General features: G+C 39.2%; 1 protein-coding gene across 1 annotated transcript in view; it reads left to right on the forward strand.

The window, feature by feature from the left end:
* LOC146760193 (uncharacterized) overlaps positions 1 to 25,631 on the forward strand; it is a 66,191-nt gene that overhangs the window by 29,245 nt on the left and 11,315 nt on the right. The window contains exons 25-41 of the mRNA XM_085551382.1: positions 254 to 315; positions 1,334 to 1,436; positions 3,118 to 3,179; positions 4,197 to 4,299; positions 5,981 to 6,042; positions 7,061 to 7,163; positions 11,593 to 11,621; positions 11,723 to 11,786; positions 14,729 to 14,814; positions 16,279 to 17,193; positions 18,051 to 18,268; positions 19,850 to 20,033; positions 21,619 to 21,765; positions 22,350 to 23,306; positions 23,546 to 23,698; positions 24,966 to 25,141; positions 25,337 to 25,411. Of these exons, the coding sequence (XP_085407508.1) occupies positions 254 to 315; positions 1,334 to 1,436; positions 3,118 to 3,179; positions 4,197 to 4,299; positions 5,981 to 6,042; positions 7,061 to 7,163; positions 11,593 to 11,621; positions 11,723 to 11,786; positions 14,729 to 14,814; positions 16,279 to 17,193; positions 18,051 to 18,268; positions 19,850 to 20,033; positions 21,619 to 21,765; positions 22,350 to 23,306; positions 23,546 to 23,698; positions 24,966 to 25,141; positions 25,337 to 25,411 (3,499 nt within the window). The remainder of the gene's footprint in view (positions 1 to 253; positions 316 to 1,333; positions 1,437 to 3,117; positions 3,180 to 4,196; positions 4,300 to 5,980; positions 6,043 to 7,060; positions 7,164 to 11,592; positions 11,622 to 11,722; positions 11,787 to 14,728; positions 14,815 to 16,278; positions 17,194 to 18,050; positions 18,269 to 19,849; positions 20,034 to 21,618; positions 21,766 to 22,349; positions 23,307 to 23,545; positions 23,699 to 24,965; positions 25,142 to 25,336; positions 25,412 to 25,631) is intronic.

Here is a 25,631-nt window from a genome sequence, read left to right on the forward strand (position 1 = left end):
TGTCCCAACACGAGGGACATTGTCATGTCAGCCATGATTCTTATGCATCTTTTGCTGGAAAAGAAATGAAGAGGAGAAAACAGAATACTGTGATGTGACTGGGTGTAAAGCTACCGTTGAGTGTAACTCATTTCTTGGTTTGTCCTTTGCTGTAGTGCTGTTACTCATCTTTCAGATCCTTTGTTTGACTGATGGGGTATAAAAGTGGAGTGCAGTAAATTCTCAGTGTCTCTCTTTGTCCATTTTTTTGTAGGTGCTCTGCCAGCAGTAGGAGCAGAGAAAAAGGAAGAGTCTGATTCTCCCTGGGATTCTGAGGTACTTTCTGTGATATGTGCATCTCCCCGGTCTGTGGGAGAGCCAGATGAGAACTACGTGAGAGCTTGCCTTTGAGTTGAGCTCTGCCCCTGGTGAGGCTTATTTACCCCATGTTGCTGCTGCTCGATGTCCTGTATCTGAGGGTCATTGAAATACCTGTAGCGTAGGTTCTCTGTTGAGATAGTACTGGGACAAAGTTATGTCAAACTACTTACGTTGGCCTCCTGGCTGCAGGCTTTGGAGTTGATTTTCTAGCACAGTTTTAATACAGCAGTTTATTGCTGCTTTTAAACTTATGAACTTCTCAGGCATATTTTTGTGAGGATTTATTTTCTTCCTACTATTCAGATCTATTCTGCTGATCCAGTCAGAGTTTAATGGATGCCAATACATTGAGCAACCCAGACATTTAGATTTTTCTGTATAGAACCTCTGTCTTCTCTAGATAGACTTAATCCGATTTTGAAAATCATGTTCAGCAGACACCAAGTGTGCTGGCTGTGCTTATCCTTTCTGTCTGATAATTCTCAAGATGAGAGTGAGCAGGGTCTGTAGCTACTTCCCCTCTAGCCTTTGTTGTTGGGAAAAAAACTAATTCCCCACTCCTTTCTTAAAAATACAAGACTTTCTAGATAGCTTTAATCGCTATCAGCTTTGCCTTTTTGGCCTTTAAGCAGATCAAATCTTGCTTTTGCAACGTAGTGATGCACTCACTCAACATTGTGGGACACGTGCCCCAGCAATGTAGGCTCATATTTGAATGCCAGGCGCAAATTTGATGCAAATGTTCAATCAACACAGAGCTGCAGCTTCTTGTTCACCATCGACATCTTGATTTCCTGTGTTAATTTCTTGTGTGGCTCTGTGATTTGCCAGCCTTAATCAGCATTATGGAATAGTTTAGATGAATTGTGAGGATTTTTTGCCCTTTTATTTAAAATGCAAAAACCTTTGTTAGATTTTATTTTAAAAAAATTGTTTTGTACAAATTCTTACGCGTATGTACTGTATTGTACAGCCGTGTTCTGAAGGTCCGAGGAAAGCATCTCCTCCTGTGTTTCTCCCACCTGCAGTTGAACATGGAGTACGCTTGCAGAGTGTTTCAGGGGAGCACAACAAGGGTAAATATCTCATAGATTGGATTTGTCTGTGTTTATAGACAAGTGAAATTTTTCTTTTGCTTTCCTCGTTAGTCCTGTTGTTCAGTGAATATGTGCTGTAGCAATGAAGTGCTTGGCTGTTGTTAATTAACAGCAGTGAACACTGCACTTGCTGGCCTGCTTGATTAGTCCAGGAGGTTCTTGCGTTCATTCTGTATACTTTTTGGATATGTATTTGTTCGGGTGTTTTTCTTTGCTTTAAGTGGTTGCTTAAAGTGGTGGGAGTGGTATCTGGCTTAAGATTTAGCTGTGAACCCTAGCCTGCTGTGGTGGAGAAGGTCTGCAGCTTTTGTTGCTTTTCGTTCTTTCCTAAAGGTCACAAATGGTGGTGCTGGGTTCCTAATGATTATGTCTGATGCAAGTTTCTTTATTAATTTTGTTGCTGTGTTCTCCTTGATCTGCACAAAACAAGTAGGTAGTCTAGTGTGTCTTGTGTGTGACACTCTTGATTCCCTTTCTAATGGGTACTATCAGATTGAAAAGCTGTGGTTTTTCAGGGCTTCAGCCAAGAGCTGACCTGATTCAAAGTCAGAGAAGACTCTTCCAGTGCCTCACCTTGTTCAGTTGTAAAATGTAGGAGATCTCTCCTGCGCTACTCGTTTGTATGCTTGAGAGCATGACCTCAGAGAGAGGTGGGTGCTTAGGTACTCACCCCAGGGTCTCAGAGCAGAAGATAGTATGTCCGTCTCCAGAGGATATCTTGTTGCTGTAGATGTTTTCAGAGCTCGTGTAGCTATTGGTCAGTTGCTGCTCAGAAGGTGTGGAAGCAGCACTCACGGTGCATTCACTTTTCTCTTAGTGCATTTTAGGTGCAAAGAGTTTATTTTGGAAAAGCATGAATAGTCAGCGCTCAGGCTGGAATCAGCAGTTACGGTTTTCCAGAGCGGACGCCATTGCTCCTGTCTGGCTCATTCCTGTAAATTTTCCTTGCGTTTCTGTGTGAGTCAATCCTGAGTTTGTTTTACATAATGGAGTAGCTTAGAAGAGAGAACTGACTGTGGTCTGCTCTAGATGGGAGTTTGGTGGTCAGAAGATACTAGACTTTGAAGTGATAAGATTTAAAATGCTTGCAGTGTTCTGGACTGTATTGGAGCTGTGAGCTTCTGTTTCATTCCTAAATGTCAGTCCTTGTGTATGTACCTGGTCAGAAGTTGCAGGATTATGAATCATGGTCAGGTGAGATATCCCTTGATAGCACTAAGCAAGGAGCCGTGTGTGTTGGCAGCTTCCTCTTAGTGTGAGGTTGTTTTGTATCGTGCTTTTGTGGTGTGTCCTGTAGAGTGGAATGTGATAGTAAGTGCCAGATGATGGAGGTGTAGGCAAGAGGGAAGGTGACTCAGGGTGTCCATATGCTGAGTCTGAAGCATGCTGGAGTTTCTTCCTTAACGTTGTCCCAACACGAGGGACATTGTCATGTCAGCCATGATTCTTATGCATCTTTTGCTGGAAAAGAAATGAAGAGGAGAAAACAGAATACTGTGATGTGACTGGGTGTAAAGCTACCGTTGAGTGTAACTCATTTCTTGGTTTGTCCTTTGCTGTAGTGCTGTTACTCATCTTTCAGATCCTTTGTTTGACTGATGGGGTATAAAAGTGGAGTGCAGTAAATTCTCAGTGTCTCTCTTTGTCCATTTTTTTGTAGGTGCTCTGCCAGCAGTAGGAGCAGAGAAAAAGGAAGAGTCTGATTCTCCCTGGGATTCTGAGGTACTTTATGTGATATGTGCATCTCCCCGGTCTGTGGGAGAGCCAGATGAGAACTACGTGAGAGCTTGCCTTTGAGTTGAGCTCTGCCCCTGGTGAGGCTTATTTACCCCATGTTGCTGCTGCTCGATGTCCTGTATCTGAGGGTCATTGAAATACCTGTAGCGTAGGTTCTCTGTTGAGATAGTACTGGGACAAAGTTATGTCAAACTACTTACGTTGGCCTCCTGGCTGCAGGCTTTGGAGTTGATTTTCTAGCACAGTTTTAATACAGCAGTTTATTGCTGCTTTTAAACTTATGAACTTCTCAGGCATATTTTTGTGAGGATTTTTTTTTTCCCTACTATTCAGATCTATTCTGCTGATCCAGTCAGAGTTTAATGGATGCCAATACATTGAGCAACCCAGACATTTAGATTTTTCTGTATAGAACCTCTGTCTTCTCTAGATAGACTTAATCCGATTTTGAAAATCATGTTCAGCAGACACCAAGTGTGCTGGCTGTGCTTATCCTTTCTGTCTGATAATTCTCAAGATGAGAGTGAGCAGGGTCTGTAGCTACTTCCCCTCTAGCCTTTGTTGTTGGGAAAAAAACTAATTCCCCACTCCTTTCTTAAAAATACAAGACTTTCTAGATAGCTTAATTGCTATCAGCTTTGCCTTTTTGGCCTTTAAGCAAATCAAATCTTGCTTTTGCAACATAGTGATGCACTCACTCAACATTGTGGGACATGTGCCCCAGCAATGTAGGCTCATATTTGAATGCCAGGCGCAAATTTGATGCAAATGTTCAATCAACACAGAGCTGCAGCTTCTTGTTCACCATCGACATCTTGATTTCCTGTGTTAATTTCTTGTGTGGCTCTGTGATTTGCCAGCCTTAATCAGCATTATGGAATAGTTTAGATGAATTGTGAGGATTTTTTGCCCTTTTATTTAAAATGCAAAAACCTTTGTTAGATTTTATTTTAAAAAAATTGTTTTGTACAAATTCTTACGCGTATGTACTGTATTGTACAGCCGTGTTCTGAAGGTCCGAGGAAAGCATCTCCTCCTGTGTTTCTCCCACCTGCAGTTGAACATGGAGTACGCTTGCAGAGTGTTTCAGGGGAGCACAACAAGGGTAAATATCTCATAGATTGGATTTGTCTGTGTTTATAGACAAGTGAAATTTTTCTTTTGCTTTCCTCGTTAGTCCTGTTGTTCAGTGAATATGTGCTGTAGCAATGAAGTGCTTGGCTGTTGTTAATTAACAGCAGTGAACACTGCACTTGCTGGCCTGCTTGATTAGTCCAGGAGGTTCTTGCGTTCATTCTGTATACTTTTTGGATATGTATTTGTTCGGGTGTTTTTCTTTGCTTTAAGTGGTTGCTTAAAGTGGTGGGAGTGGTATCTGGCTTAAGATTTAGCAGTGAACCCTGGCCTGCTGTGGTGGAGAAGGTCTGCAGCTTTTGTTGCTTTTCGTTCTTTCCTAAAGGTCACAAATGGTGGTGCTGGGTTCCTAATGATTATGTCTGATGCAAGTTTCTTTATTAATTTTGTTGCTGTGTTCTCCTTGATCTGCACAAAACAAGTAGGTAGTCTAGTGTGTCTTGTGTGTGACACTATTGATTCCCTTTCTAATGGGTACTATCAGATTGAAAAGCTGTGGTTTTTCAGGGCTTCAGCCACGAGCTGACCTGATTCAAAGTCAGAGAAGACTCTTCCAGTGCCTCACCTTGTTCAGTTGTAAAATGTAGGAGATCTCTCCTGCGCTACTCGTTTGTATGCTTGAGAGCATGACCTCAGAGAGAGGTGGGTGCTTAGGTACTCACCCCAGGGTCTCAGAGCAGAAGATAGTATGTCCGTCTCCAGAGGATATCTTGTTGCTGTAGATGTTTTCAGAGCTCGTGTAGCTATTGGTCAGTTGCTGCTCAGAAGGTGTGGAAGCAGCACTCACGGTGCATTCACTTTTCTCTTAGTGCATTTTAGGTGCAAAGAGTTTATTTTGGAAAAGCATGAATAGTCAGCGCTCAGGCTGGAATCAGCAGTTACGGTTTTCCAGAGCGGACGCCATTGCTCCTGTCTGGCTCATTCCTGTAAATTTTCCTTGCGTTTCTGTGTGAGTCAATCCTGAGTTTGTTTTACATAATGGAGTAGCTTAGAAGAGAGAACTGACTGTGGTCTGCTCTAGATGGGAGTTTGGTGGTCAGAAGATACTAGACTTTGAAGTGATAAGATTTAAAATGCTTGCAGTGTTCTGGACTGTATTGGAGCTGTGAGCTTCTGTTTCATTCCTAAATGTCAGTCCTTGTGTATGTACCTGGTCAGAAGTTGCAGGATTATGAATCATGGTCAGGTGAGATATCCCTTGATAGCACTAAGCAAGGAGCCGTGTGTGTTGGCAGCTTCCTCTTAGTGTGAGGTTGTTTTGTATCGTGCTTTTGTGGTGTGTCCTGTAGAGTGGAATGTGATAGTAAGTGCCAGATGATGGAGGTGTAGGCAAGAGGGAAGATGACTCAGGGTGTCCATATGCTGAGTCTGAAGCATGCTGGAGTTTCTTCCTTAACGTTGTCCCAACACGAAGGACATTGTCATGTCAGCCATGATTCTTATGCATCTTTTGCTGGAAAAGAAATGAAGAGGAGAAAACAGAATACTGTGATGTGACTGGGTGTAAAGCTACCGTTGAGTGTAACTCATTTCTTGGTTTGTCCTTTGCTGTAGTGCTGTTACTCATCTTTCAGATCCTTTGTTTGACTGATGGGGTATAAAAGTGGAGTGCAGTAAATTCTCAGTGTCTCTCTTTGTCCATTTTTTTGTAGGTGCTCTGCCAGCAGTAGGAGCAGAGAAAAAGGAAGAGTCTGATTCTCCCTGGGATTCTGAGGTACTTTCTGTGATATGTGCATCTCCCCGGTCTGTGGGAGAGCCAGATGAGAACTACGTGAGAGCTTGCCTTTGAGTTGAGCTCTGCCCCTGGTGAGGCTTATTTACCCCATGTTGCTGCTGCTCGATGTCCTGTATCTGAGGGTCATTGAAATACCTGTAGCGTAGGTTCTCTGTTGAGATAGTACTGGGACAAAGTTATGTCAAACTACTTACGTTGGCCTCCTGGCTGCAGGCTTTGGAGTTGATTTTCTAGCACAGTTTTAATACAGCAGTTTATTGCTGCTTTTAAACTTATGAACTTCTCAGGCATATTTTTGTGAGGATTTATTTTCTTCCTACTATTCAGATCTATTCTGCTGATCCAGTCAGAGTTTAATGGATGCCAATACATTGAGCAACCCAGACATTTAGATTTTTCTGTATAGAACCTCTGTCTTCTCTAGATAGACTTAATCCGATTTTGAAAATCATGTTCAGCAGACACCAAGTGTGCTGGCTGTGCTTATCCTTTCTGTCTGATAATTCTCAAGATGAGAGTGAGCAGGGTCTGTAGCTACTTCCCCTCTAGCCTTTGTTGTTGGGAAAAAAACTAATTCCCCACTCCTTTCTTAAAAATACAAGACTTTCTAGATAGCTTTAATCGCTATCAGCTTTGCCTTTTTGGCCTTTAAGCAGATCAAATCTTGCTTTTGCAACGTAGTGATGCACTCACTCAACATTGTGGGACACGTGCCCCAGCAATGTAGGCTCATATTTGAATGCCAGGCGCAAATTTGATGCAAATGTTCAATCAACACAGAGCTGCAGCTTCTTGTTCACCATCGACATCTTGATTTCCTGTGTTAATTTCTTGTGTGGCTCTGTGATTTGCCAGCCTTAATCAGCATTATGGAATAGTTTAGATGAATTGTGAGGATTTTTTGCCCTTTTATTTAAAATGCAAAAACCTTTGTTAGATTTTATTTTAAAAAAATTGTTTTGTACAAATTCTTACGCGTATGTACTGTATTGTACAGCCGTGTTCTGAAGGTCCGAGGAAAGCATCTCCTCCTGTGTTTCTCCCACCTGCAGTTGAACATGGAGTACGCTTGCAGAGTGTTTCAGGGGAGCACAACAAGGGTAAATATCTCATAGATTGGATTTGTCTGTGTTTATAGACAAGTGAAATTTTTCTTTTGCTTTCCTCGTTAGTCCTGTTGTTCAGTGAATATGTGCTGTAGCAATGAAGTGCTTGGCTGTTGTTAATTAACAGCAGTGAACACTGCACTTGCTGGCCTGCTTGATTAGTCCAGGAGGTTCTTGCGTTCATTCTGTATACTTTTTGGATATGTATTTGTTCGGGTGTTTTTCTTTGCTTTAAGTGGTTGCTTAAAGTGGTGGGAGTGGTATCTGGCTTAAGATTTAGCAGTGAACCCTAGCCTGCTGTGGTGGAGAAGGTCTGCAGCTTTTGTTGCTTTTCGTTCTTTCCTAAAGGTCACAAATGGTGGTGCTGGGTTCCTAATGATTATGTCTGATGCAAGTTTCTTTATTAATTTTGTTGCTGTGTTCTCCTTGATCTGCACAAAACAAGTAGGTAGTCTAGTGTGTCTTGTGTGTGACACTCTTGATTCCCTTTCTAATGGGTACTATCAGATTGAAAAGCTGTGGTTTTTCAGGGCTTCAGCCAAGAGCTGACCTGATTCAAAGTCAGAGAAGACTCTTCCAGTGCCTCACCTTGTTCAGTTGTAAAATGTAGGAGATCTCTCCTGCGCTACTCGTTTGTATGCTTGAGAGCATGACCTCAGAGAGAGGTGGGTGCTTAGGTACTCACCCCAGGGTCTCAGAGCAGAAGATAGTATGTCCGTCTCCAGAGGATATCTTGTTGCTGTAGATGTTTTCAGAGCTCGTGTAGCTATTGGTCAGTTGCTGCTCAGAAGGTGTGGAAGCAGCACTCACGGTGCATTCACTTTTCTCTTAGTGCATTTTAGGTGCAAAGAGTTTATTTTGGAAAAGCATGAATAGTCAGCGCTCAGGCTGGAATCAGCAGTTACGGTTTTCCAGAGCGGACGCCATTGCTCCTGTCTGGCTCATTCCTGTAAATTTTCCTTGCGTTTCTGTGTGAGTCAATCCTGAGTTTGTTTTACATAATGGAGTAGCTTAGAAGAGAGAACTGACTGTGGTCTGCTCTAGATGGGAGTTTGGTGGTCAGAAGATACTAGACTTTGAAGTGATAAGATTTAAAATGCTTGCAGTGTTCTGGACTGTATTGGAGCTGTGAGCTTCTGTTTCATTCCTAAATGTCAGTCCTTGTGTATGTACCTGGTCAGAAGTTGCAGGATTATGAATCATGGTCAGGTGAGATATCCCTTGATAGCACTAAGCAAGGAGCCGTGTGTGTTGGCAGCTTCCTCTTAGTGTGAGGTTGTTTTGTATCGTGCTTTTGTGGTGTGTCCTGTAGAGTGGAATGTGATAGTAAGTGCCAGATGATGGAGGTGTAGGCAAGAGGGAAGATGACTCAGGGTGTCCATATGCTGAGTCTGAAGCATGCTGGAGTTTCTTCCTTAACGTTGTCCCAACACGAGGGACATTGTCATGTCAGCCATGATTCTTATGCATCTTTTGCTGGAAAAGAAATGAAGAGGAGAAAACAGAATACTGTGATGTGACTGGGTGTAAAGCTACCGTTGAGTGTAACTCATTTCTTGGTTTGTCCTTTGCTGTAGTGCTGTTACTCATCTTTCAGATCCTTTGTTTGACTGATGGGGTATAAAAGTGGAGTGCAGTAAATTCTCAGTGTCTCTCTTTGTCCATTTTTTTGTAGGTGCTCTGCCAGCAGTAGGAGCAGAGAAAAAGGAAGAGTCTGATTCTCCCTGGGATTCTGAGGTACTTTCTGTGATATGTGCATCTCCCCGGTCTGTGGGAGAGCCAGATGAGAACTACGTGAGAGCTTGCCTTTGAGTTGAGCTCTGCCCCTGGTGAGGCTTATTTACCCCATGTTGCTGCTGCTCGATGTCCTGTATCTGAGGGTCATTGAAATACCTGTAGCGTAGGTTCTCTGTTGAGATAGTACTGGGACAAAGTTATGTCAAACTACTTACGTTGGCCTCCTGGCTGCAGGCTTTGGAGTTGATTTTCTAGCACAGTTTTAATACAGCAGTTTATTGCTGCTTTTAAACTTATGAACTTCTCAGGCATATTTTTGTGAGGATTTTTTTTTTCCCTACTATTCAGATCTATTCTGCTGATCCAGTCAGAGTTTAATGGATGCCAATACATTGAGCAACCCAGACATTTAGATTTTTCTGTATAGAACCTCTGTCTTCTCTAGATAGACTTAATCCGATTTTGAAAATCATGTTCAGCAGACACCAAGTGTGCTGGCTGTGCTTATCCTTTCTGTCTGATAATTCTCAAGATGAGAGTGAGCAGGGTCTGTAGCTACTTCCCCTCTAGCCTTTGTTGTTGGGAAAAAAACTAATTCCCCACTCCTTTCTTAAAAATACAAGACTTTCTAGATAGCTTTAATCGCTATCAGCTTTGCCTTTTTGGCCTTTAAGCAAATCAAATCTTGCTTTTGCAACATAGTGATGCACTCACTCAACATTGTGGGACATGTGCCCCAGCAATGTAGGCTCATATTTGAATGCCAGGCGCAAATTTGATGCAAATGTTCAATCAACACAGAGCTGCAGCTTCTTGTTCACAATCGACATCTTGATTTCCTGTGTTAATTTCTTGTGTGGCTCTGTGATTTGCCAGCCTTAATCAGCATTATGGAATAGTTTAGATGAATTGTGAGGATTTTTTGCCCTTTTATTTAAAATGCAAAAACCTTTGTTAGATTTTATTTTAAAAAAATTGTTTTGTACAAATTCTTACGCGTATGTACTGTATTGTACAGCCGTGTTCTGAAGGTCCGAGGAAGGCATCTCCTCCTGTGTTTCTCCCACCTGCAATTGAACATGGAGTACGCTTGCAGAGTGTTTCAGGGGAGCACAACAAGGGTAAATATCTCATAGATTGGATTTGTCTGTGTTTATAGACAAGTGAAATTTTTCTTTTGCTTTCCTTGTTAGTCCTGTTGTTCAGTGAATATGTGCTGTAGCAATGAAGTGCTTGGCTGATGTTAATTAACAGCAGTGAACACTGCACTTGCTGGCCTGTTGGATTAGTCCAGGACGTTCTTGCGTTCATTATGGTTTTTTCGGACATGTATGTGTTTGGGTGTTTGTTTATTTTCTTTGCTTTAAGTTGTTGCTTAAAGTGGTGAGATTGGTATCTGGTTTAAGATTTATCTGTCTGAGGATTTGGATATTTCTGGATAATCAGCAGAAGAAAATATCATTTGGTTAATCTTTTTGTTTGTTTATTTATTTTTTTTTAGTTTCCTGTTTTTCTTTAAGAACTAAAATATGTGGGCAAATTCTTGTTATGTTGCTGCGGGTTTCCACCTGCAGCTCTTGGCAGTTGCTTTATGACCATCCTGATTGTCTTTTTGGTATTGGAAATAAGCTTTTATCTCTTTGCGAGTGCTTTGGCAATATGGCTTATAATATGGATTCAATGACATAGCCTAAAAGGCAAGTCCAATTTTATTTTTGTAAGTAGACACCAAATATTAGCAAGCTTCTGGAATCCATAAATCAACTTACCAATTATCTTTAATGTCTGCTTCTTATGATTCTGCTAAGCTTGAAATCAGTGTGGGAGGGGGGAAGAGGTGACTGTGGTAATCTTTCTAATGTATTTCCATGTTACTTGACCACCTAGTGTTCGAAAATCAAGTCTTGATGATTTGTTTTTAGTATTTATTTAAATGTAAAAATTCTTTTGTGGAACAATTCGTAGAAGCATTTTGTATGCTTGTTTCATGAATGGAGTCGTAAAGTATAAGATGACTGCAGCACAGGGCAGTAGGTTGTGAGAGTTAGGAAATAAGATTTGACACTAAACTTGAAAAAGGTTTGGAATAATGCACATGTTGTGCATTACAACCAAGCAATGTTTGTATCATTTATTTCCTTGCAAACTGATCCAGAGAGGTCAGTTGAGAACCAGATTGTTTTTACCTCATTGAATGATGTTTGTATGAGGTTGCTGTGTCTCTACCCTTGCTTTCCATAAGCTGTTAATGAGAAAGTAGCCTCAACATTATGCACTGCTAGAATAGAAGTAGTCATAGTTCTGCTGGGTTCTTTCTTGATTGGTCATTAAGAAGCCAGAGCTATCTGCTCTAATTAATTTTTCCAGAAAGCAGAATTCAGCTTCCAAAAGGAACAAAATATTTTAATCTTGTTCTCTTAATAGACATAACTTAATGCTTCACATGAATTGTTGTCATTCTGTGATTTGATTCTTTTTTTTTTTTTTTAATAAAAGGTGGATGATGGGAATTACTCTATTTCTTATATACTACTACAAGTTCTGTGTGATAAGATAATTGGATATTAGCTATTTCACTCTCAATGAAGTAATTTGTGCAAGAAACAATTACAGAGCCTACTAATGTTGTAAAGAATAAAAGATATCTTCAATTAAATAAAATAACGCTTTCATTTTTCACCTCCAGGCCTTTCAGAGAAACCCAGTAATTTGCAGGTAAATGCTTTTCATTGAAATCTACTTGTCCTGCTCATTAATGAATATGTAGTTATTTTGAATGTATGGGTGTTTATTTTTCATTGGTTTGTCTTTCATAGTTAAAGGTTTCTGCAGTTTTAGAGATGAATGAAACATCTTCAAAAACAGAAAAGCAAAAATCAGGTAATGATGTCTTTTATATTCTGATTTTAGCTTCAAAAATCTTTCTGATAAGCATATTTAATTAAGCATTTGATTCATTTGTTTTGCAGATCCACAGGAGAAATTGAGTGTAGATGATATTGAAGGTATTTATAAATAGTTGTTGTTTTTTTTTTTGTCATGTCCCTTTGTGGGCAGATACATTGTAGTTGTAAATTCTTCATATTAAATTAATGTTTTGCTAGCAAGATGTTATTTCAGCAGCAGATTTAATGAAATATGGCTCTATCTTTGGGTGTTTTCTCCACTAGAGCTCCATTCAACATTTGTAAACATCCTTCTACAGTGTAAGGTTCCTCCAGCATACCTGCTATCATCACCCCTTGTCAGGCAGTCCACATTTACTCATTTCCTTCTCATTGCCAAATATACCGATTTGCAGAGGAGCAACAGGGGTCATGTCCTGTGTCTGATTCCTGTCTAGGGTCTGCAGATGGAGCTGTCCTGGAGCTGCAGGTGGAACAGAATGGGTGGTTCACAGGCTTATGCTTCATTAGCATGATTGATTATTTACCTGGCTTTTTCTTTGCCTCTCTGGCAGTTGTATGAAAACATGTATTACGTATGCTCTTCCAAAGCCATCCTCTCATGTTTTGTTTAAACTGGCCACTGAGTTTAGAGCTAGTGGAAGGACATGGGAAAGAGAGTGTAGGTGGGAGGCAGTGAGTGGAAGTATGTTGGCAGGTATTCCTTTTGGTTGGGAAAGATAAATAAAAGTGAAGCAGCTAGATCATTTATTATACATGGGAGAGAGTATATCTAACCTCAATGGGTTCTTAATTTCTTAATTCTGATATATGTGAATTTAAGTATTTGTTAGCAAGATACAAAACAGTTCCCTATTAAGGTCTTAGAATTTCTACAACGAGCCCTGAAAATTACAAATCAGGTGAAAACCTATATAAGCAAGCATATGAAGTAGATGATTAGATAAGAGTTCAGAAAACTATTGCAACTTCTAAGTATGGAATGGAAATTGCTCCAAGCTGTTTGACATCCATGTCTTGGGAAAAAAGGTACTGTTTCTTTTGATGACAATAGAGGTTAAACTTCTTTCTAGAAAAAAAATGTACGTGTGTTTGCATAAAGAAAAGGAGATTCTCTACTGCAGTGCTATTGTTTCTGTAAGATGCACAAAAGGTGGTTAGAATCATTGAATTATAGAATTGGGCTGGAAAGGACCTTTAAAAATCACCTAATTGAAACTTCCCAGCTGTGGGTAACCTGTTGCAGTGCCTCATCACCCTCATCAAGAATTTATTCCTTATATCTAATCTGAACGATCTTTTAGTTTAAAACTGTTACCCTTTGCTCTGTCACTACAGGCCATAGTTAAAAGTCTTTCGTGTAAGCCCCCAGTAATTATTGAAAGGCCATCATATGGTCTCTGCAAACTCTTCTATTCCCCAACTCTGTCAGCTTTCCTCATAGGAAAAGTGTTCCAGTCCTCAAATTGTTTTTTGAGACCCTTCCCTGGACCTGCTCTAGCCAGAGATTTTTTGTGCTGGGGGCCCCAGAGATGAACTTGGTGCTCCTGGTAGGGTTTTGAAAGAGTGGAGTAGAAGGGGACACCACCTCTCTTGGCCTGCTGGCCATGCAGTGCTTCTTTTTTTGTGGCCCAGGGTGCAATTGGCTTTTTGGACTGCAAGCATGCATTCTCAGCTTATATGTAATTCTTCATCCAGCATTATCCCCAAGTACTTTTCCACAGGACTGCTCTCAGTCTGTTCATTGTCCAGCCTGTGCTGAAGCTGATGACTTCCCAGCCCAGGTGCAGGATCTTGCGCTTGGCCTTGCTGAACATCATAAGATCTGCTTCTGTAGGCTGTCAGTATCCGTCTGAATGCGATCTCTTTTCACTAACATATCAGATACACCACTTGGCAGCACTTCTCTGTCTACCAAAGAATCCATCCATGATATTTCTCCAATTTAGAGAGATGAGCTCTCTAGGTAGCTAACATCAGTTGCTATTTCTTTATCCTCCACTCTAGTCACTCCATAATAGAAGGTTGTCTGGGCCATGGAAAGTACCTCCTTTCTTAAACTCTTTAAAAACAAGTGTGATGTTTCCCTTTCTCCTGTCACTAAGGGTTTTACCTGACTGCCACAACTCTTTAAATATGGTGGATAGTGACTTAGCAACCTAATTTACCCATGATCTTGGAGGTCTTTTCCATCCTTTGTGTTTCTGTGATTCTGTGAGTTCTTGTTTTGTCTGTTTTATGTAGTCATGTGAAATGTAGTCCAGTGATGGTGTGGGACGTGGCAAAGTTAGATAGGAAAAACAGTCTTTTCATAGCTCATTTTATGTCATCATTTCATGTATTTTCTGTTCATCCTTCCTCGTGTCTGGTTTTTTTCTATAATCCATGTATTTGCTCAAAGATCAGGTATTAAGAAATATATGTGAAAGTTTGTCTCAAACTCCTGTGTTTGGGTTTCAGCAAGCTGTATTTCTTCTGCAGAGTGTTATAATTCCTATGGTACAAGTATTTCTAACTCTAAAAGGGTTAAACAAGACCCTTTGTGGCACAAAACAAGGAGAAATGAAAGTAGCTAGAGGAATCTAGCCGATTGCTGTATAGCATACAGTGTGTCATGTATGTATAAATATAGTTCTACATGTAAACCATTTGAGATTCTTAAAGGTGTATTTCTGACTGATTTTCATCAAATTTCCCTTAGGAATGGAAGGGAAAATGCCCTGAGAGGGATTAGTTCGCACAGAGGCATCTTCAAACTGTTTTGTAATATTATGTTCAAATCGTAAATCATACGCTTGAGAGGCTGTGTTAGTTTGTGCTATTTTCTCACAAATGCAATGATTCAGGATGTACTCTAGGTATAATTAATTTGTAATAAGTCATGTTCGTTATAAAGATGTAATTTTTTCACTGTAGGTGAGCGCTCAGAATCTACCGTTCATGTGTCGTCATCAGCTAAAAAAGAGATGGTCAAGGATGCCACTGAAAACTTTGGGAGGCAGGTATGTGAAACCAAATATTGTGAATTATAATCTGAATTGATAAACTGTATTGTAAGTTAAAAGAAAGCTTACCAGTCAGTAAGTGGTTCTGAAAAAAGCATCTTGCACATGAAGTTTGTATCATCTGAAGTTAGATATTGTCTTCTCATGGCTGTATAAAATGCTTGCTGTTGTGATGAATACATACCATTGTCCTGGTATGTTTCCAGCTGGTTTGCTTAAACACTGACCACTGTTTTTCCTTGCGTGCAATTCTGAGAAACAGTGCAGTCATGTGGTGGGTTTTTTGTTTTTTCCTATGCAAAATACATACTCAGTTGGGAGCAAAATTTTATATCATGTGATTATTTCTTTGACAAAACACGCCAGATTTTCCTCTGTGTATTAGAAAGATTAAGTAAAAACCTGAAATATGATCTGTCAGTGCTTTCTCTGCCTCTGCAAAATATCTCCTTGTCTGATCAAGTTAGTAAGTGTTCAAAAATATTTTTTGAAGGTCATTATGGAGGAATATAGGCTAGGCGTCCTGTTTGTATTGAGCATACAGGACTGGGTAGGGATCTTCATTGAGTGTCTGGAGTCTTCTGTAATACCTCAAGGGAAGTGGAGGAAGTAATATCATCATACGTCCAAGGCACTGTGGAAGAGGGATGTGATTCATTTCAGCAGGTAGAGAGCAGAACTTGAGTATTGGAAGGTGGTAGCGGATGTGCAAAGTGAATGGAGCTTGGAAATGAAGTGGCTGAGACAGGTGGTGACTGAGATGCTCTCCATTGTGAAAGATTTTTGTGGAGTTACGATGTGGAAGGAGAAAAGGGCCTCTATAACCAGAGTAAGAAGGACAATAGTTGTGGTTCCTTGGGATGCCAAGGCTGCAGACCTTGTTCAGAAGGGAACACAAACCAAGGGCAACTTTGCAGGGACTGTGAAGTCAGAGATAGTGAGAAGGCTGGAGAGAGGAGCTGGTCAGTGAGCTTGAGGCATGGTACCGTTTGGATAGATGTCTCAGTTCTTGATTTTGGGCTGAGGGCAGGAATGAACAGGTATTCCTTTTAAATATTTGTCTTGGGAGCTTGGAATAGAATTTAATAATTCTGACTCTGAGGAGCATAAGTGATTGTAATGTAGCCAGTCCCTTGTGGTGGTTAGTAAAAAAGCTTGTTATGATCACTCACGCTTGTTATGAACGCTCACCAGCAGGGGGTTTAAAGGGACAGTCAGTAGAAAGTAATGGAGTATGGGAAAATTTGGGCAGTTGTGTTTTCTGTTGTTACTGATTGGTTTTGATCTGTTTGATTGGTTTATGTTTCTAAACTAGATCCTTCTGTTTTGAGGAAAAAATAAATAAGGTATCTTTGTTTTGTTGTTGTTGTATGATGGGATGAGTTTGCAATGTAAATTATATGGCTTAACGGTAATTTCATTTTTCTTGGTAATTTTTCTGTCTTTACCTGCTTACTTAAGGATAAATATGTTTTAGAAACTACCAACTTGATAGAAAATACAGCACATGAAAAGCAGACTGACAAAGCAGAAATTTCTCATCAGGAAGCCCTAGCAGAAAATGAGGAATCCCACAGTGCTGACAAGCAGTTAAGTCTAAAGTCGTGGGAAGAAAGATACGAAAGGATGTGGATTGAAAAAGAGAAAAGGGAGTTGAAAGCAAATTTTAAAAACATTACAGCAGAACTGAAGCAGCTGTTTGGTGAAATTAATGAATCTGAGAAAGCTCCATCCCTTGTGGCAGAAGTGTCAGAAGATGACCTCATTGAAGAATGGAAGAGTCTTTGTGTTTCATCTTGTGTGACAGAATCAAGTAATATGTTAGAAAGTAAAGGTGAATTTGGAGATGTGAAACTTAACGTAGACCTAAAAGAACCCAAACCTGAAATAGTTATTCCGAGTCTCTGTGTCCTTCCTGATCACAGTAAATTAAATGCGAGCATGGAAAATACCTGGAGAATACCAGATGAAGAAGGCTGCACTAATTACACAGATAATACAAAAGTACATCTATCAAAAGCAGAGGAAATGGAAGAAAATGAGAATGGGATTAGTAGAGATGTAGAGGGAAGTCCTGAGTATTCCCTGAGACATTGTTTAAAAACAAATATTTGGGATGACATTTCTAATAATCTTCCTAATATAAGACCTGTTTCCACAAATGGTGAAAGTACACTTGGCTTTATAAGCGAGAAGAAAATTGGCAAGGACATCTGTCTTAGTGACAGTGTTCCCAGAGACTGCCTAATCAAAAACAAGGAAATAGGAGAAACAGAAATCGAAAATCTTTTCCCGCATGCTCAGCAACCTTGTGGCATGCTGAAAAGGAATCTGGATGAAGAACTAAAACAAGATGTGGAAAGATTTAAGAGTAAGGTAGGAATGCTGCAAATGGTATTCCTGGCTTTGGAAAAAGAGAAGGTAGAGCTACAAAAAGAGGTAGAGGTTCACCTGCTTTTCCTTATTCTTTAGTCTTTCTCAGTATCAGTGGTCCTGTTCATGTTAGCTATTGATCATTAAAAGAAGGTGCTTTGTGCAAATTGTTTTTTTTGTCTTAAGAGAAGAACGTTGCTCATAAATAAGGAAAGCAGTGGAGAACTGTGCTTTTCCCCATAACGTAATCAGAAGGTTTTGAGAAAGCAAAATGTATTGTTTCAGTTTGACAATAGGTGGCAGTCAGTTGCAGTGTAAGTAGTTATCACCTCATTACCATCAAAAGAAATTCATACAAGTACACCAGTTTTGATTGTCAATCAAGGAATGAAAATAGCTTCTGAACAGGGTCTTGATTTATCTCTTCGATTGCTGTGGTTTGTGCATGGTGTGCCTTCATTGCCTCTCACTAAAATTCCTGATTGCTGTGAAGCTGTTTCTACTTTTGAGTTCAGTTTGCTTTTTTCCTCATCATTAAGGAAGTACGACATCATACATCCACTCATACTTTGTGTTTCTACAACTACTGTTGTGTAGTCCATCTGATTTCTTATCCATCAGTAATGCTTCTATTGTTTGTTTCCTTAGGGCTGCTTTGCTTTTTTGTTTTTGTTTGATTGTTATACTTCAAATCAAGAGTGAATTCAGAGTATATTTGTTGACTTGGTACATTTTGTAGAGTAATTTTTGGGGAAAATCTTTTTTATTTTACATTATTTTAAAAGTCAAGCTTAGATTATTTGGTCTTGGATCTCCTTTAGAATCAGAAGAATATATGAAGCTTAATTTTCTCTTCATAGGTTGAGAAGGAAAAAAGGAAGCGGAGACGTTTCAAAATGCAAGCAGTGGAGAAACAGGAAAGTCTTGATAAATCAAATACACCAGCGGGCAATATTACCCATCAACCAGTAAAAGAAAAGCTTGCTCTAAGGAAGAACGAAAAAATGATAGAAGAAAAACACACAAAGAATTCTTCATCCGAGGAGAGACCAAAATTACTTGAAATGCCAGTAAAAGGGTAAGCTAATAAAATAATCCGTAGAATTAGATTGTTTTAAATCTTGTAATTGAAGCACTTTCCTCGGTATTGAAAGCTATGCTGAGTAGTCCCCTGCTTCCCAAACTGTTTTAAAAGTATATTTTTCGAAGAACTAAATGCACAGTGGAGGTTCAGATCAATTTTGCTGGAGGTGATAGAGGTCTTAATCACAGAATCATAGAATGGCCCAGGTTCAAAAGGACCACAATGATCATCTAGTTTCAACCCCCCTGCTATGTGCAGGGTCACCAACCACCAGACCAGGCTTCCCAGAGAATTTCTTCCTTAACACTGACTCTAATCGTGTCTTTGGAATCTTACCTCCTATGCCTAATAAATTAATCAAGAACGAATTCAAAGCCCTTGCACATGGGATGGAGGAACCCCTTGTGTACACAGTGAAATGCTCTGGCTGGTGAGCTGATTCGCTGAGAAGCCTCCGGGGGCTTTGGCAGAGATTAAGTGCAACGTGAGTCAGAATGATCTTGCAGCTGAGAAGGCCAGCAGCATCCTGGGTTGCAGAGTCAAGAAGCTGAAGGGAGGAGTCTAGTTGGTCTGTGTCTGTGTCTGTGTCTGGAGCACTGGGTCCAACTTTTGGCCTCCAAGTACTTGTGTGCATTTCTTTTTATGGCCTTCAAGAGATCGTAGTCAACATGTGTGAGTTCAGTAGAGGCTTTCCAGGCTGATCACAGAGCATGAAACTCTGTGAGAATAAGCTGAGGGAAATAAACTTCAGGATGTGCCAGCAGTCTCCCAGTACGTGGAAGGGGATTGTGAGTAAGACAAAGCCGTTCCTGATTTGGCCTGGATTTGATTCTAAACATTTTTCAGAATTCCCAAACATCTGTAAATAGAAGGAATTAATTTTTTCTTTTATGTAAAATCTCAAAACAGGATTAGCTATACATGAGTAAAAGCTGTACTTTTTGGGAAGCTAAAGACTACATGTAAATCTTTCTCCTTTAGAATAAGCTGCTTCAATACTGATGTTACAGCCAATGTTTTGAACTACTTGTTAGTGGTTGCTGATATTCAAATCTTTTTTTGAACACTATCCTTATCCTTTAATTTATTAAAAGAAATGAAAAGGTTCATCCACACATGGTAAGCAGTTGTTATAGTCTTAGGGAAGGCTTCTTAAAAGTTTTTGATTTGTCTTAGATAAGTGATGTGATGTTTTATCGGTATTACTTGCAGTCATTAATGAATCTGTACTATATAGGTGATGATCAACATATTAAAAACAGTGTATTTTTGTTAGTAAAAGTTCATGGTTTACTGTTCATGTTTACCTATGTCGACATGGAAATACATGATGAATTTTGTACATCACTTAAGGGCTTATTTGTCAGTCTTGTGCAGCTCATGTATAAGGTGTCTTCCACCACTAATGGAATGAAATTAGAGTGATGTTAAAAGTTTAAAATTGCAGAAAAACTTCTATATTTGAAAAAGTGTGACATTTCTACAGTTTTAAGTTGTTTCTCCTGGTTCATGATGTGGCATATTTACTTTTTTGTCAGTGCTTTAATTCCTCAAATACTCTCTTTTAAATCCCAGATTTTCTGTGAAAGAAGAAGAGGAAAAGAGACATAGAGCTGAAATGCGATATGAAAAAACAAGAACGCAACTAAAGAGGGAAGAGGATCAATATTCTAGAGAGACAGAGGAAAAACAACAACTTGAGTTTCGTGTAAGGAATTTAGAAACAGAGTTAATAACGCTGAAACAGCTCAAGAAACAGGTATATTAAATATATATCTTCTGTTTTTCTGTTTCTTTCAAACTGATATTTTATGCTAATATGTTCAACTTGTTGGTGAAAGAGACATTAGGTAATTATCTTGGTGCATTTTGAGGACCATTGTCATGAAACCAGCGTGAACAAACAAGTTCATGATACCTTTTCACATTTTTCAGAATTATAGTTTGGTTTGTGCTTCAGGCAAAGCTTCTCTTTGAGTTATTTTTCCTAATTACTACAGAACTCTGTGCGCGTGTGTGTATATGTATGTCTATATATATATATCTATATATATATTATATGTGTATATATATATATATATAATGTTTTTATTATTATTGGTTTTTTTTCTTCAGAAGGAAATTACAGTTACTGTTTGTAGTATTCTTTCAAGTATACTTACATGAATTTAAATTTAGGCCTAAATGTTACTGTTTACCTGATAATCTGTAAATTGCCTCAATTGCTTACAATCAAGACTGAATCCAGAAAAACTCTCACCTTTATTTTTATTAATGTTTAGTGGCTTATTAAATGCAATTGAGATGATGATGTTCTCACTGTACACAACCTGCATGAATTCTTCAGTTCTTACATACAGTTTTGAGGGTCTTTTCACTGGCCTTTACCTACTTTTCAGCATTCCTGTCATGGTTCTACGCAGTTTGAAATATACCTTGGAAATTCCGTCTGTTCTGTTGTATTTTTCCCCATAAATAGTAAGCCTCAAATTTTCAGAACTTGTATTTGCAAACATATTAAGAACATGTGAAAGTGGTCATTAGGGATCCTCAGTGGCCACGTTGCTCTGGCAGAAGCAGTAAGTAGTTAGCATCACCTCTTTCAGTCTGCCTGGATTTAACAGGGACATCATTGGCATTAGTTTACCTCCTGGTCTGCTGTTCAGCTGGTCAGTCCTCTTCTGTGTCTCACTTCATTAATAGCCTTTGGAAATCTCATACAACTCAATTTATCCAGCAGTATTGCTAGATTTTGGTAAACTGAAAATGGATTGGCACATTTTCTGAAGCATTTCTAAATATTAGTAGAAGAGATGTAGACTTAAGACCTTGCAGTGGGGTAAAGTAAGTGTAGTTATTGTGCTTTTGGAAATCTTAGTCATTTGTTTTGTGCAGTTCTTAGTGTTAGTGCTCATATTGATGAATAGATGTTTTTAAATCTTTGACTGTAAGCATATGAGTGTCCATCTCTGGTTTTAGTATGTATATATAGTTTGTTAGAAAGATAACTTGGGTTTCTACTTAAACTCTGTATGTTTTCAAGAATAGTAGTTCTAGTTTGTTTGTTTTTTTCTTGTGTTATAGAGGGAGATTCATTAAGTATAAAACTTCTATGATGCTGATTTGTGCAGAGGACTCACACTATCCTTATAACTTTCAATTCAGATAAATCTAAAGATGTTTGTTTGCAAACATGGAAAATTGATATGCAGGTCATTCTATGATTTTATGATAAATGACTCTTACTAGAATTAATAGAATGTAAGAATAAAAAGAATGAAATAGGAAGGTATTGCTAATTCTGATTTTGTTCAAGATTCACAAGTTCAACTATATTACTGTAGGTTGAAGAAGAGCGTGATGAAACACAGAGACAGCTCTCTAATGAAAGGAGTGCTAGAGCTCTGCAAGAAGGAATTTTGAGCAACCACCTGTGGAGACAGAAGGAGCTGGAAGAAGAGACAAGAAAAACTATCGGGAAAAATTCAGAGGTAAGCAGTTCCATTCCTAATTAATTTGGTTATACTTCACTGTGCTCATTCTAAAACCTTAAGAAAAATAACCTTTTGTGCCTTTTCGTGGATTATCTACAGTTTATCAATATAACCAAATTTTGTTACTGTTGTCTAAAAACTCTGAATAGCATCATCAATCCCACATAGACCTGAATTGCATGTGGAAGTAGGAAGCCACTGGAAAATAAGACATTGTGTTCCCAGTCTCTTAAACTGCCTGCTGTTCTTCACTGTATAGTTGTTACAATCATTTCTAAGGTTTCTACCCATGAAATGTCCAGATATCTGGAGATTAACTAGGAAAGAAGCTGGCTGAGGCTGTTTGTGATCCTATTACTTGGCTTTTGAATTCGTTATTATACTGTCATCACTTTCTTGTTTCCATGTCCTTCATCTTTTTGCTTAATAAATTATTTTTATCACAGCCCATGAGTTCTGTTTTGTTTCCTGTTCTCTCCCTCATCCCACATAGTGATGAGAGTGTGGTGCCTAGCTGCCTGATGGGTTAAACCTGAATTTATTTCCCAACTAACTATTCATTATTGTCCTTTATCACACAGAAATCTGACACTAATGACAGAGAAAAGGATCTGGTACACAGAAATCAGTTACTGCAAGAAGAGATTGCTATGCTAAGACTAGAACTCGATCAAGTAAAACTTAAGCACCAGGAGGATGAAGGAAAATACTTAGAGGAAAATGAGTCTTTGAAAGAAAAGAATGATTCTCTTCAGAAGGAACTTAAACTGAGTGAGGAAACCTTAACACAGACAGTATTTCAGTACAATGGACAGCTGAATTTACTCAGGACCGAATCTGCAATGCTAACTTCCAAGCCTGAACAGAAAAAAGAAAGCAAAGACAGACTGGAAACAGAGATTGAATCATTCTGTTCCCGCTTGAATGCAGTGGTTCAAGATCTCGAACGTCATCAGTCATTGAAAAGTGATGCCGAACGAACATTTCAGAGAGTACGTGATGAATGGCTTCGTTTACAAGACAAGCTCCATCGTGAGCTCTCTGAGGTGCGAGAGAGCAACAAGAGCTTGTCTCAGCAGCTGAGTAAAACGGAAAGCAAAGTTAATAGTCTAGAAAACGAGCTTCACCAGTTGAAACAAACACTTCGAGAAAAAACACTGCTTTTAGAAATGACACAAAAAGACTTAAATCAAGCCCAGTGTCAAGCAAAAGAAAATGAGCATGCGTGGCAACTTGAGAAAGATCAAGTCAGTAAATTTATGATAAAGCACGAATCTATGCAGGAACGATTGTCCCAGCTCCAAAGTGAAAACCTTTTACTCCGTCAGCAGCTGGAAGATTTGCAGAAAAAGGAGATCATCAAAGAAAAGGTTGTGAATGATGTCCAGGACAGATTTCATGATATGTTCAATAAACTCAGAGCTGACAGTGAAAAGCAGGTTTACCTCATGGAAGAGAGAAACAAGGAATTAAATACCAAGTGTACTGATTTAAGGGAACAAGTCTTTAAATATGAGACTGACAAAGAAGAAAGAGAGGTAAGCTATACAATTAGAATAAATTAAAATGTTTCAATTCATAAAATGATTTTGTATTTCTAAAATGCATCAGGTGTAAGTTTTACACATAGGACCAAATTGTGTTGTTTTGTTGTGGTTCATTGTTTTTTCTCTTAGAATTAAGGAGGACCGGTAAATGGCTGAACTGTATAATATAGTCAGTTTAAAGGAGTAAAGTCAGGTTTCATGTTTTTCCTCATGTTTATCTGTTTCCTTAGGGTTTGGTCAGACAGCTGCAGCAGGAGCTTGCTGATGCTCTTAAAAAGCAGTCTATGTCAGAAGCTTCCCTTGAAGTTACTACACGCTACCGCAGTGACCTTGAGGAAGACAAATTGCACTTGCAGAAGGAACTGGACAGGATTAAAGCTAAGGTACAGAGAGGCTGTAACTTACACATAAAATCTGAGGGTGATTTTTCCCTGTTTCTGGTGAAGAAGAGAAAAATAATGTTCTGAGAGCAAGTACCAGAGAGAGCTAAGGAGGTTAGCAGTGATACCCTGTCATAATTCATGAAGCTGGTGAAATCTTTGCCAGCTGGCCTCCTCCTCTGTAGTGAAAGATAAGTGTTACTAGAATCATCAAAAAGCCAACTAGTTTCTTTTGCAAGTAGGAGCCGTTCTTCAGCCCCACAGCTAAAGTTCTTCTTGTGGCTCCAGGGTGTTGTAGCAGTGTTCTTTCTTTTCCCAACTTACTTCCCTCTCCTGGTGTCAAACACAATTAAGAATTTATTTGTGGATGGGATGTGTACAAACTACCAACTATCTGAAGCAACATCACACAGGTGCTCTGAATTTACAAATTGTTTTTCTGTGTCTTATAAGGTTGGTTGTAAACACTATAAGGTGGTCTTTATCCCCTTAGTCTTCTCAACTTGCCCCTTGTCATCTGTGATCACAGTCATGCCTGTGCCAAATCAGAGCAGAGAGTTCAAAGTATAAGCAAATGTCCTCCTATCGTAGAAATAAATTCAGGGGTATAGATTTAAAGACAAGTATATGAACTGCATTGTTCTGTGCACTTGGTGTCCATGACTGGGTGGTCTTCGGCACGAGGTCATTATGTCTTTAGCTGGAGAAGATCTGTATTTGATAAGCTGCTTTGCAAAATGACCTGGTGTCTCAGCAGGTTATCGCTTTTGGTTTGGCCAAGATTGGTGTCTGATTTCTGAGAAAAAGTAGAAATACTGGACAGCTGAATTTGAGTTTCTTTTTTGCTCTCTGTGAGAGTTGTGGGTTTTTTTCTGAAACATCTACCATAATAACGTACTAATGAGCTGTGAAATCACTTTAGGAAAAGGATGAGGTTTTTTGGTTAATATTTTCGATAGAATTGCAAACAAGTAGTTTCAGGATGTCACAAGTCACTGAGAAGGTAGGATTGGCAGTGTCAATGCTCATAATGGTGTTATAGAAAATCCTTTGTACAGATGGGAGAGGCCAGTGTCACAGATGATGAAATATCATCTGTTATTGTTCATTTGCTAAGAGAAATGAAGGCTTGAATGAATTGGAAACGATTCCAGTACTTTGGGTAGGGGGTGTATGTAGATACATGCAATATTCAAATTCTTCAGTGCTCACTGAGCTCTCTATACTGAACCTAACCTGGCTGCTGAGGATTCTCATTGCTATTTTACAGTTACATGAGTCTGAACAACAGCGTATTCAATCTGAGCGTTGCATTCAAGATTTGAAGACTGACCTAGATAATAAGGAAAGACAAATATCAGCTTCTAACCAAAAAATGAAAGACCTTCTGTTAGCAGCTTCCAGAAGCATTTCTACAATAAAGCAGCTGGAAGAACATGTCCAACGGTAAGAAAATAACAGAGTGAAGCAAGGTTTTGCTTTCTGGGATTCTCTGAAAACATCAGAATTGCCTTGTTGCATCATCAGGGTAATACATGATTTTAAAAGAAGCTCTTGCTTTAAATAGCATTCTTTCACACCATTCTTTTGCAGTGTGTGCTATTATGGATTTGTCTAATAAGATCTGTGCTTCTCTTTAAGGCTTGAAATGGAAAATGCCAGAGTGGAAGCTGCTGCGCAACACCAGGACAAGAGAACTGAAGCATCAGTAAGCCAGTCATAAACTTCCCTTTTATTTATTTATTTTTTAATTTTTTTTGTGAGCTTCTGAGCCTATTTAGATATTTTTCATGGGGAATTTATGTGGTTTTCCTGGGGATCATAGGGGAGCTGAGTCATCTGAGCTGTGGTGTGACTGTAGGGTACTCTGAAAATCCTGATGGTCTATTCTCCAGTTTTGAGAGTTTTCCCATAATAATATAACAAGTCTTACTAA

Source organism: Coturnix japonica, chromosome 6 (assembly GCF_054131305.1).
Source record: "Coturnix japonica strain WE chromosome 6, WE-NBRP24, whole genome shotgun sequence".
NCBI lineage: Eukaryota > Metazoa > Chordata > Aves > Galliformes > Phasianidae > Coturnix > Coturnix japonica.